This window comes from Phaethon lepturus, unplaced genomic scaffold (genome assembly GCF_000687285.1).
Source record: "Phaethon lepturus isolate BGI_N335 unplaced genomic scaffold, ASM68728v1 scaffold12826, whole genome shotgun sequence".
Taxonomy (NCBI): Eukaryota; Metazoa; Chordata; class Aves; order Phaethontiformes; family Phaethontidae; genus Phaethon; species Phaethon lepturus.
The window spans coordinates 29,194-42,897 of NW_010544165.1; the positions used below are offsets into that span (position 1 = coordinate 29,194).

General features: G+C 38.0%; 1 protein-coding gene across 1 annotated transcript in view; it reads left to right on the forward strand.

The window, feature by feature from the left end:
• Positions 1 to 13,392, forward strand: part of LOC104621953 (serine/threonine-protein phosphatase 2A 56 kDa regulatory subunit epsilon isoform) — a gene marked incomplete at its 3' end in the record, with an annotated part of 39,904 nt that extends 26,512 nt beyond the window's left edge. Inside the window, exon 2 of the mRNA XM_010288591.1 lies at positions 13,196 to 13,392. Within this exon, the coding sequence (XP_010286893.1) occupies positions 13,196 to 13,392 (197 nt within the window). The remainder of the gene's footprint in view (positions 1 to 13,195) is intronic.
• Between the last annotated feature and the right edge of the window lie 312 nt (positions 13,393 to 13,704).

Sequence of the window (13,704 nt, forward strand, 5' to 3'; positions counted from 1 at the left end):
GGAATACCTAACTGATGAGATTGCTCTTTCTTTTTTTAATTAGTAAGCAGTGAGCTTTCTGCCCATTAGAGCAAAGGTGTAATGGGAATTTTAATGAGCCAGCATAACATTCCTATCGACTTCAGTTTGGCCAGGATGCCAACTGAAGATGAAGTTTGTGACCACAGTACAGCTGAGGATAAATGTTGTTGGTAATCTAAGTTCAGTTTATCATCTTCAACAGAGAAGCACCTTAATTAATGAGTATTTTGGAAAAGATAGAGAGGGTAGCAGTTGAGGATGAAGAATATTGTTTGGTAACCACAGAGGAAAGGTTTTAATTATATTTAATGCCTAAACTGTTACGTCTGGTTAATATTTGTAACAGTCTAAACTAACAAAGTTTTGCGAAGTGACTTGATGCACAGCAGAGTGATACCTTTGGTTATATTAATTGTGTGACATAACCTGTCTGTGTAGTTTTCAGTTTTCTCAAACTCGTTTACGAATCTTAAGAACTTAATACAAAACTCTTTATTTGTAATGGGTCAAATATTTATTTTTAAAGGTAATATATACTGTGGTAGACTGATAGCCATATTGCACAGGGGCTAGATAATGTCTAGTGAAATTCACTTCAGATGCCAAGGCTTAGTGATCATCAGATAGATTTGTCTGTGTGGTAGCAGATGGCATTTCTGTGGGACAGAAAGCCTATGATTGATATACATGCATGCAGGTAAATATATTCTGCCAGAAGAAAACTGCTTTTTTTAATAATTATTCAATGTTTTTGGAAGAGGTCAGAGGTAAAGTTTATACAAAAATTACGGTCCATGCAAATTATGGTAATGGAAGGCTATGATAAGGGTTGTTCTTTAGACAATTAGAAATATTCAGAAATGAGGTCTTTGCTCTCCAGAACCTTGTGTTGGGGAGATAAAATGTCTACCCCATTTAGGATTCACACACACAAAAAAAGTTGCTGTTTAAAAGAGAGAAAAGTGGCCTAATACACTACATTAGTAAGTTTTCCAAGTTTTAGCAAAAATACCCAATTTAGGTATAACAGAGCAGGGAACTCTAAATGTGAGTGATAATTACTAGTAAATGAGTCTGTCATTTACTTTGTTTTAAAACTGGTAACTTGAGATGTGCCATTCTGTGATGGAGAAGGTCCATTTTTAATGGGATAGCTGGTATTTTTATATAGATACATGTCGTGGTAATACAAATAACATGAAATATCCAGCGTAACACAGACTAACTCCACAGGTTATAGGGGAGTATTATACAAGTGCCATGTTTTACCCTCCATTGGTGAATTGTTCCAGATTCTGAATAATCTGAAGATCAAGAGGCTCCTATAGAAATGGTCTAGAATGGGGTTATATGTCTGTGCACCAGGGATGTGGGAGAGCTTTACAGTAATGGCAAAAGCAAAATAAAATAAAGGGGATTTATTTATTTATTTTCTGTCATTTAGATCTACTGGGCTTGGCAATATGAGAAAGGGTGTTCCCTTAAACTAACAGCTTGACTAATTTGAGTTACTGTCATAAGGTATTGAATAACATAGTCTGAGCCTTACAGATGACCTATCTCAAGGCAGCTCGTGGACCCTAAGCAGTAGAGGGCCTTATGCAAGGAAAACATCTTGAAAGAGGGAATGTTGTGGTAACCTCCTTTCTTGACAAATGAACCATGTGGATTGTTGGTGGATGCAAAGTCCTCATATAGCATCTTTGAGTAATGCTTTCTAACGTCTCAGTTGGTAAGGAGATGTCATCCCAGTGTGTAGACCAGGATATACCTTCAGGTTTTCCTGTGTTTTCTCATGGCTCAGCTGGCATGGAGCGGGGGTTATGTTCTCTTCTTGTGCTCAGGAAACACAGATGAGCAGTGGGTGCTGTGGCTGGTGCCCCTGAGGGACATGCTGCTGCAGATGCATCTCTCCCTGCAACCCAGCTTGTTTTTGGCATAACACTGAATCCAGCTTGAGGTGTTGATTCTGATCTCAGAGGATCTCAGTGGGGTGAAACTAGTATTTAGAAGACTAAATGAATAATGAAGGCCAAACCAAATAATTTTCCTCTGTTGTGTTGGAGCTTCTGCAATAAAGAGGAAACGTGTGTAAGAAGCTGAGCTTTCAGTGGAGTCTGTTTGGGGACTTTAGGATGAACTCCCAGCTTGTTTCTGCATTTTCCATCATAACTTTGGGGTATGTTTAGTAAATCTGGTCATTTTCTTACACAAACACAGCATCATGCACCTGTGTAGTTCCATGAAATTTTTACTCCATTGCACACATTGCTACTTCTGCAGAGAGAATGAGAGGGCAAACACATGATGGACGGTCGGATTGCATAGTGCATTACTGGAAAATACCGGGTGACTATTGTGGTAAATTAGTATAGAGTAGAATATGTTCCTGACTCTGCTACCAAATGAGAAGGGAATGGAAGTTATGTTTTCAGGGTTCAATTAAACTCTTCTAAATGTATAAATAGGGTTATAGAAATACATATTTTATATGTATGTATGTTATTTAAGTAACTATTTTTAAATATACGCCTGAGCTCTTAGTGGGTTATGTATGTAGAATAACCCTCACCTAGTTACTTCTGTCGCTGGAGAATGAAGTACTCGTGTGACTTCTGGGATGAATTAGTGGGTGAGTATCAAGCAGAGTAGCAATCCTGGCACTAGTTCTGAGCTCATTTGGATAAGAGTTATGCTTCAGGTTTTCTATGCTCTTGGTTCAGTTTTTTGCAAGTGTCTAAGTGTTTCTGAATAAATTTCATAGAGCAACTCTGTAGTTTGAGCAAAATGAATATTGCATGTTTTTATTTGGGCTCATGGCAATTTCAGAGCACTTACTGAGCAAGGTATAATTTTTGCACTCTTACAGGAAGCATGTACAGCTATATAATTTTATCATGATTTCATTATGTACTTAATGCATCAAATAAATTCCAATGCAAATCCTGAACTGCCTTGTGACTGCAGTTAGTGTGGAAGGTAACTGTAAGATTGCTGTGACATGTTTGTGTTGTTATACTTAATGATCATTGCAGAGCAAAAGCTTCTCACGTCATGTAGAAAAAGAATTGTGATCTGATAAGAATCTTATCAAAAGGAAGACAGTAATCCTCTTAAGGATTCTTCTGTCTTAGGTCAGCAGGCCATCGTGGGCTTTTTTTGCAAAGGTGTTTCTTAGTAGTCTGGAACTTGCAAACAGCTTTCTGGTTTTTAGATATTTCCCCCCCCTCCATCCAAGTAATCTGGAAACCATGAAATGCTTGTTACAAATTGCTAGTCTTGCCATTTTCTGATATTTGCCATTAATTTACAACACAAAAAAAAAAATTGTACACAATATAGCAAGATAAAGTTGAAGCTGCAGTATAATCCATCGTTCTCTCTAAAATGAACAAAGTACAAGATAAAAGTGATACAAGCATGGCATGACAAAGGTGAAATAATGAGCTGAGACTTGTGTCTCTATTGACATAATTCCAGTGCTCTACTAAGAATTTAGGAATGGATGGAAGATGGCAGGGTCCTAGAGACTAGCTAGGCAATTAAAAATACATTGAAAAGCAGCCTGAAGGACTGTCAGTGATTTTAAAGGCAGTAGGGTGACCCAGTGGAGCACAAGGTTACTATTGTTTAGCTTTGCTCTGCATTTGTAATTTGAGAAATCACCTGGAAAATTGATGTCTCTGTTACATGATGTTCCTGTCTCTGGTCTTCATGATGTGTTTTAGGGCAGAGGAGCTGAGCAAGTAGGTGAGTTCAGCTTGTTTTGGATTTGCATTTGCTCTACCTGTAGCTTTTGCTATTCAAACGTCTATAGAAAAAGACTACTTTAATTGTGGTGTACAGCTCCTGGTAACAGCTGAAAGGTACCAGTGAAAGGTTCGGCATTTGGAGGCATTACCAGCTAGAATTGAGCAAAGGTGTAAGGAGCAATACTTACTAATCCTGGAGTCTCAAAAAACCCATCTGCAAAGTTTTTTCATGTAGTCAGTCTTTCAGTCTTGTGTTTTTAATGGAGCATGATGTTAAAATTCAGAGATTTTTAAGTTTGTGGATATTATGATTCTTAGGCTAAGGATGTTCTAACACAGCTCTGGGAGCTCCAAAGTGTGAGCTGATTGTAGCGGGTTTTAGTGTTGTCTCCCAGCTTAGTATTGAGTTGTTTTTTTACACACCTAGCTAAATTAACACGTCAGTGCCTAAAAACATACAACAAACCAAACACACCAACAAACAAACAAAAACCCCCAAAACAACAACAAATCCTGTAAGGGGAGGTAGGCTTATGTTTGTACAAATGTAGAAAATAGAAGACAGTTTCTTTTCCCTGCCTTCTGCTCCCCCACTCCTGCTCCCCCCCCCTTTTTTTAAGAACATCTGAAATCCATCTCTTTTTTTTTTCCTCCTCTCCCCCTTGGAGAAGACTTTGAAAAGTAACAGTTATGTCTTTCATATGTGATGGTGGAAGGTTAGGCAGAAGGTGTGTGGGAAAGGTATCCTGATAATTTCTTCACTACCTCAGGGTCAGTATTCTCAAGTGGCAGGAAAAATACGGACAGCAGCTCGCTCTGGTGACTGTTCAGCAAACCTAGTGACTTCAACTCCTCTGAATGAAGGTTAGCTTGTACTTTGAAAGTGCAATTCAGTAATAAGCTACTTAAAACAACTAGCATAAACTTGCTGAGCCAGTATAAAAGAAACTTGAGTCAGTCCAGGAAAATTGGCCACAATAACTCACAGTGTTTCAGCACAGTATTTTTGCCTTCTTTTGGGATTTTATGCCACGTATTCAATTTAGGAAATGGAAATAACATCTATGTGTATTTTTGCCAGCCTTTTTGCTTCCCTTAAAAAAAAAACAAATCGCTAATCGTTGTTTTTGCAATATTAGTAAAAATTTGGGGGGAAAGGGGAGAAAGCAACCTACAAAACCGGTGATCAGCTTGGGGTGGAAAAAACAAGTGTTAATTTGATGACTAGGCAAACTCACCATAAATAATGTAATAGGGTATATTAAAGATGTCACAGAGTGTCAGGAACCTCCAGATACGTAGCTGGTTAATCAAATCTAGCCCCTAAGCACTACTCATTCATTCTTGTTTTGCTTAAACACTTTGAGCTCCTATTTTTTCCCTTTAAAGTAGCTGCTACTTTCACTGTGTTACCGATTTCCCAAACAGTTTTTTCCTCTCTGTCTTTTCCAAGTCTCCTGCTCATGCTCTACCTCATTCTCTTTCTCTCTTAGTCCTTTAATACTTTTCTGTGTTGTTGCTTTTCCTTCTTTGGCTTCCCACTCTGTCCCCTTCTCATAATATTCACAGCTGCTTTACCGTTCTTCCATCTCTTCTGACATTTTTTTGGTACACTTGCTTTTCTTTTCTCCCATCAATTTTTCTTTAAAATTTGTTTCGTTTGAATCCTTTCCTGTATGTTCTCTGCTGTCGTCTTTGGCCTGGATCATTTTTGGCTTGAATGTACTTGTAGGTAAAATAGGTAAACTTTGACTGTCTTGGATTACTCCATTAGTTTAAACTCTTCCCATTCATTGAAGAACTAATGAGGAGGGTTTGAAAAGTGTTGTCAGCTTACCTAAGGAAGAAGACATTGCTGCTTGATTATGGGAAGACATGGATAGTACTACTAAGTGGTGATCATTAGTGCTAGCATGAGGGGACACTATATGCTACCAAATATCTTGTGAGTCTCTATTTTTGTGGGACCAAAACAGCGATTGGTATACCCAAATACCCTGGTAATCTTGTCTTCCAGTAGTTGCTCATGAATTCCCATTATCCACTAAGTATTTCCTTGATTGCTTATTATTATCTGAGATGTTTGATATAATTCCGTTTCATAACGGATTCATTAGTGGTGAGTAAGAGTATCCAAACTTGTAAAACCTAGGGCATCCTGGAAGCTTTCTACTCACTTGAGGGTGACACATCATTAGTGCTAATTTGCACTAATGCAGTACTTTTACAACGAGGATATAATAGTATTTTCTGTGGCGCATCAGTAGTTTTGACAACCAAGCTTGTGGTCTTGGTCCACTTCCAATTTGAAAGATGTTTACAGCACAGACACCATTGGAGTAGGCAGTGGTGGGATGGACAAGCATTGGTCACAGATTGACAAAGCGTAGCCTAAAGGAATCTTTTCGTTGAAACCTTGACTGCCATGGCTCTGGATTGAGCCATATGGGTGACAGTGAGGAGGCTTAAATTAAACTGTTGCATGCATCGTGGCCTGCTGTGGAAGTAGGCAAAAAGTTTACTTGAAGTTTCATAAACTTTAAAAGTATGGTCTTCTTTTTATTGTCAGTTTGTTTTTAATTCTTGGTCTTGTGATGAAGGGATTGGCAGCCCTCTATCCATGTGTTCTATTAAGGGTCTGAAGCTTTGAGACTTTATATACATGAGTAAAGGCAGAATTTTGGTTAAAATATTTAAAAGTATAGCTACACTATAAAATTTTGGCCGTGTATATGACTAAGAGTATGTCTGTTAAGGAGTATCCCCTGTTGCTTGTAATGCTACTCCATGTGCACTCAAGGCACTCAAAACAAGTGCTAGATCTGCACTGCTTTCAGACTACTTGTCCCAGTAAATGATGTCTTGAAATCTCTGTGAAATGTAAGGGCAAGCAGTAGAGGGATTCACAATATCCAGGCTCCCTGTGAAACTACCCAGGAAACTCACGCTTGGTGAGGACTTTTTCAGTTTGATCGAGGAGAAATTTATGGTCAGGGAAATAATTCTCAATTTTGTGATGGATTATCTGAGGAGACACTGATTGTCAGGAAAGGTGGTGGATTATGTCCTGTGGTGCACTTCTAATCATGCATTTTGAATGTGCTGGAAATAGTACGTTAATGCTGTGCTTTTTTTTTTGTGCATGTTCACTTGTGAAAGTCAGCTTGAGTTTGTCCCACTGTATTTATCACTGTCTGAATAATGTTGGTACTGGTTAGACTTTATATATTTGGAACTCAATGTCTAACTGCTGCCCTGCCTGTGTAATTATTAAGTATAGAGAATGGGTTGGGAAAACAGCTTTGAAAAAAGCACCTATTATAAATGAATGATTATTGACTTCACAAAGCATTCATAATATTGACAGCCAGTCAGGAAAATTAAATTAATTCAATCAAGATAGTGATTATTTTTCTCAAGAATGTGTCTAAGAAAGAGAGGGCAAACATTTGTACTTCTTGGCATCTTAAGACTACTGTGTAAAGTGGCTTATAGAAATGTGTCTCATTATGTACTAGGGTATATGTATGACAGGACCTTGAGCTGGCGAAAGCTTTGAGCTGGGTGTTGCTAGATCTTCTCTTGAAGTGAACTTCTCCAAGAAGACCGAAATCCTTTAAAATTCAAATTTAGAAGTTTCATTTGAATATAAACTAGAAAGTTAGCTTCTTACAAAATAGAATCTTCCTAGTGACTTCTGGGGGATAGATGTAGACATAAAGAGATTTATGCACAACTGCCTACTTTGTGCAAGTAGGTTCTTGCTTCAATTGTCTGTTATGTTGAACTTGGTGGCTTGGTGAGTGTCAGCAAACCTGGAGGGGTTTGTTTGGTTTTTTAGACCTTTTTTGTCATGAGGAGATTTTACTTAACTAGAATGCTAGGCCTAGGTTTATTTAACAACTGGAAGATACGGAAGCTGAATTAAAAATGGGGAATTATTTCACTGTTGATAGGGCAAGAATATCGGAAACAGTCTCGGTGGGTGGAGGTGAGTGAATACAGAGTTCTCAGATGTTGGGAAATTATAACGAAGTTCTTAAAATTAGTGTGAGTAAAAAAAGTTACTATTAATCTGTCCTCCAGACATACTTCAATTTTAGTATGAGTTCTTATTTTTCATGCTTAATGTGGTGTTTGCCTTTACTATTGTACAAGAAGATGATGCTAGTTTTTTATGCAAATATCATCTTCAAGCTAATTAATAACAGTAATGCATATACTGGAAGCAATAGTTATTCTGAGGGCATTTTGATTTTTAATTATTAATAAATCAGAGAATAGTTTGGATTGGAAGGGACCTTTACAGGCCATCTAGTCCAATCCCCCCGCAATGAGCAGGGACAGCTTCAACTAGAGCAGGTTGCTCAGAGCCCCGTCCAACCTGACCTGGAATGTTTCCGGGGATGGGGCATCTACCACCTCTCTGGGCAACCTGTGCTGGTGTTTCACCACCCTCGTTGTCAAAAATTTCTTCCTTGTGTCTAATCTAAATCTGCTCTCTTTTAGTTTAAAACCATTACCCCTCGTCCTGTCGCTACAGGCCCTGCTTAACAGTCTGTCCCCATCTTTCTTACAGGCCCCCTTTAAGTACTGGAAGGCTGCAATAAGGTCTCCCCAGAGCCTTCTCTTTTCCAGGCTGAAAAACCCCAGCTCTCAGGCTGTCTTCACAGCAGAGCTGTTCCATCCCTCTGAGCATTTCTGTGGCCTACTCTGGACCTGCTCCATGTCTTTCCTGAGCTGAGGGCTCCAGAGCTGGATGCAGGACTCCAGGTGGGGTCTCCCCAGAGCGGCGTAGAGGGACAGAGTCACCTCCCTTGACCTGCTGGCTGTGCATTAATAAATGTTCTGATAGTACATATGTGTGCGCAGGGTAGCATGTGTGAGCAAATCCTAGTTTTGTTTAATATTTTATATGCAATCTGCATAATTTGTTTTATTCTAATTCTAGGCCCTATACTGTCTTGTGTCTGCAATCCTGTGATTTTTCTTTACAGTCGCCACGCTGGCTTAAGCAGCTCAATCCTTCCCCCATCTTCACTTCTTCACTTCCCGGCATTACACCCTTCATTGCAAAACTACAGGCTGAAGTGGATCAGGGAACTGATCCAGGTGTTCAGTGTTTCCCCCTTCTTGGCTTTTTGCTACTGCTGAGAGCAAAACCATAGGTCAGTTCTCTGGATGCAATTTTGCTGGTTTGATGCATAGTTTTAGTTTTCTATGATTCAAAATTGGTTGCTTGTAAATTACTTTAATATATGAATTTAGTATAAACATGAATATTTTTTATATATGTTAGAGTTTTGCAGTAAAAGTATGTTGTCAGATTTTTATGTCTTTGATAAAAGGATGCAGAAGGCAGAGACTGCAGAGATGATTGATGAGAAGGGGTGGGCTGGTTGGATTAGGATTATTTTGGAAAAAGGCTATTAAGGGAGAAACTGAATGGCTTTGGCGATTTTAGCATTAGTATTTCAGCCCTTGTATTTCAAAATCTCTGTACAGTTTTAAATGGCTAAAGAGAAACTGCCAAGCCTGAAGATGTAACTTTTAGCAAAGACCTGAAAATGAGGAGGGTTCTCACAGTCATCCAGATGGAAGTTTATCTTTCTTTAAATTTTGATTTTAATAAATGTGTACTCTCCTGTGCATTGGGCATAAATCACATATGCCACTTAGTAGTGTAATTTTGATTTTATTTTATAGATTATTAAGTATTATAGTTATTTACACAGATTTATTAAAGCAATTGCGCAATTTTCAGTTCTTTCAACTGAAAGTGCATACAACAGTAATATTTCAGGTTATTCAATTTTGGGCCTAAATGTTGGGCTGCGTGTTAGCACAAGAGTAAAATGTTGCGGAATTCATTGAAAGCTCTGAACATTCTTCTGCTGAGAAGAAAAGTATTTGCTGTTTTTCATCAACTAACTGCGAACATCTGTAAGGAACTGCATGTTTCATATCAAGCCACTGCATTAAGGAGTTCAGCTCTGCTGTGAAGCTCAGTAGGTCAGTACCCCAAGTACCAGTGCTCTCCCTGCTCCGAGTAGTGGCATGAGGATGGCTGGGGAAGTCCATGCTTAGTGATCTTTCAGAAAGGTTTGTACAGCTGTGAAAGAGGTGTTAGAGGATTAAGGAAAACACCAAGGGAAAAAAAAAAGAAAACCGAAACTAAAAAAAAAAAACAACAAAAAAAACCCCCCACAAAAAAACCCAACAACAACAAACCAAACAAACAAAAACAAAAAAACAAAAAAAAAAAACCCCAAAAAAACCCAACAAACCCCAAACCGACTAATGGCATGGTCTCAGTGGGAAGGTTGGGAGCATGCAATACTGATTTTACTGATTTCTGCTGCCCTTTTCTTCTGCTGTGCATATTAGGACCCCCTAAAATTTACTCTCATATGCTTTTCCTGTTTCCAAGTAGAAAATCTTAGGCATTACACATTACCCTGTTCCCAAGGCACCCTGAATTCCGAAGAATAATGAGAAATATTATTGTGTGAAACTTCTTGCAATTTTATTTTGTAGTGAGAATGGCAACTTGCTTAATAAAGAAAAGCAGATATGACCAAAACAATTGGTTTGTGGGGTTCTATTTCATGGGGCTCCGGGGTTTGTTTGTTTGTGGGTTTTTTGGTTGGTTGTTCCTTTTTTTTTTTTTCAGTTTGCCCCTAGAGTTTGCATGGCTCATTGACGTAGTAAGGCTGGCATGAATTTCATGTAATGTTCTAGAGTGGTTTTTCTTGAGAAGAACTTAATTATATTTTTCATTTTGTTCCCACACCTCCAGATACTTAACTGGAGGAAAAAAGAAAACAAACTTTTATTAGTTATTTTAATTCTTTAGTTATTTTTTAAATTTTTATTTAATACCCACCCTACCTTAAAACTATTGTGATCTTGAGTCATATGAGTCTGACTATAACTTGTGCTGAATTGTATCTTAATGGATTTTCATTTGATTTCAGCCTGTGTTTTTCTTTGACTATGATATCCTTTTTGGTCAAAGTAAATGTGTGCAAGCCATGTAGAACAATGCAACCAAACCCCCATTATGTTCATGTAACATCCTAGATTTTATTGATACCATTTACATATTGTCAAGTTCTGTGGTGGATTATAGATAGCATGAGAAAGAGTGGAAGCTAGAATTAAAAATAATATTCTTGAAAAGTAACTGATTGCACTTTAATCTTTTTTTTTTTTTTTTTTTACCTCCCAGCTTGGATTTACAGTCCATCTTTTTGAAGAAATTGTTAATCAATAAATAGTCGCCTGCTTGCTAATAACAGTGAATTCTGAAGTCCGTTCTCCTTTTTTGTATTATTTGAGGGCAGGTAGTCAAGAAAGCAGTCACAAGTACTTTGCTTCCCCAGGCCCTTTATCTCCTGTAAGGCTGTAACCTTAGGAAGAATGCTAATAGAAGTGGGGTTTTTTTGTAATGGATGATCGCTAGTGAGTTTCTCTGACTTCTTAGCTTATCTTAGGTTTCAGCACGTCCTGCTGTGAGGCATTTGAGAGTGTGCGAGAGACCTGGCCAGTGGAATGCCTTTAGGGTGACCTGGTTTGAGGACCTTCAGTTTTCCAGAGGTATCTGGGTGGGATTCTTTTGCCTTGTAGCTTTTCTTGTTGGGGTTCTGCAGGACCACGTTCCTTGCATCTTCTGTGCCACCGATGAATATAGCCTTTGGGAACGTGGAATGAACAAATCTGATGATACAAGTGTGGTATCATAACTGTATCACTCCCCTCCGCCAATTCCCTTTGGACACAGCTGTTGTAGAGCGTACCCAAGCCTAGTGAATATGAGATTGGTGTGTGCTGCCTGACATCATCAATCAAACTTTACCAAGATCTTGGTGGTTCTTTGCGGGATGCAGTTTGCTGGCTTATTGCATCTTGTCACTACCGCTGTTCTGTAAGCAGAAAAAGGTTGAATAAACTGTTGTCCTTTACTATGTCAGGTCAGAAAAAATGTAGCATCTTTATTTGTACCGCAATCCTTTTATTTATATTCATTCTTTTTAGTGTTTAAGCAATGTAGAGAGTTGATGTGAAGTGCCTTGGGATCCTTGCATCTCTATCAGTACTTAAAACTACTGTAAAAGTACATAAAACTATGCAGCTATATACTATGACCTTGTAGTAATTCATAGGTCTTTTGAACTTGAAACTAGTAACTGTTGTATATGTGGTTTTAATTAAAACAGATTCATGGTACTTCATCCTTAAAACTACTGTACAACTGCTAACATTTCCAGTGTTTACCAAGTATTCCTTAACTTGACATACTCTTGTGTCAACAATAAGAAATTCCATCTTAGGCTGGCTTTTTACTAGTATGTTCAAGCTTTAAGAAATAAACATAAATTCTTTACTATTATAACTTTTCTAGTTGAAATCAGCAGAATTTTTCCTTTACGTGTTGTATTGTGGCTTGGAAGGTCATTTGCTGGATTCTGGTGCTGACAGAGCATTTGTGCCTTTAAAAAAAAAAAGTAGATCAAAGGAAGTGAAGTGCCCTCTAGGCTGAGGGCATGCTTTCAGAGTAAAAATGCGTATTTCATTTCTGCAGCTTTCTGCTATTGTTAGCCTCGTGTGTACATGAACATCAGATAAACTAAGCTTTCTGTGTACTCTTTTGATGCACTTGGTAAACTAAAAAAACCGCTAAGAAGTTGATGTTCCTTTTATTATTTTATTAAGTCTTTTATCTGCTGAGAATTAAGAAAATGGAGCAAAAGTAGTAAGTAGTACATTCTGCTCACTTATTGGTCAAGCACACACTATTATTTTGTGTGAAAATGTTCCTGTTGATGCATGTTATATGTTCATAGTGCAGAAAAAAAGCGTCTCTGTGTTTCAGTAAAACTGATTTTGCTATGGAAAGTGTCAACATGAGGGTGATGATTGAATCTGAAAACTTCCTTGCGGAATTATAGTCTTGCTGTGTATTCATAAACATTCTCATGTATATTCATATGGAGTTATAAATGACGCAGTGTTCTTAGAAATATAAATTAATCAAGCTTCATCTGTTTGACAGTTCTTTCATCCTTCTTTGGAGTGTAAGTTAACAATGGTGAATGTCAGCCTCCAGTGAAAGTAGTGGTATATTTTAGAATTAAGTCTTGAATGTTGTGTTTGCTTTCTCCACTTCAACCTGGATTTTTTTGGTGAACTTTATTTTCTTAATAGCAGGTGATGATTAAATTACTTCTGCAACATATTGTTGATGATCTCAAACACTCAGTAGTAACACAGTTCCTATAAGGGGTTCCTTTGTTAATCTGAGCTCTGTTTTACAAAAATTGTATGAATGCTTCTGTCCTTTGAAATTGATCTTCAAAAAGAAATCCTGTTTTGTATAATAAGATGCCAGACTCACAAAGATTTCCTTTCTTGTTTCATAGACGTTCCATCTTCAGAGCAGCCTGAACTGTTCCTAAAGAAACTTCAGCAGTGCTGTGTCATTTTTGACTTCATGGACACGCTTTCAGACCTTAAAATGAAAGAATACAAGCGCTCCACTCTTAATGAACTGGTGGACTACATTACAATAAGCAGAGGCTGTTTGACAGAGCAGACTTACCCTGAAGTAGTTAGAATGGTGAGTTCCTTCTTTCTCATGGGCTCTTTAAATCCACTTGCATTTCCAGTTACGCATTGTGGGTGAAATTGAACCCTGGAGTAGGTGGATTAAATAAGGCCTTTGGTTTGTATTTTCTACTAGACATCACTTGGGGATAATTCTCCAAAGACAAAAATACGAATTTTTATATATTTTTAATTAAAGCCAAGTAGATGATGGTTATTATAATGTCACAAATGTATGAAAGGAAACCTGGATTGTTTCCTGATGGAGAAAGCCAGCAGCTATAAAATCAGTCCCTCACATTTTCCCCCACCTACCCTCCCTCTC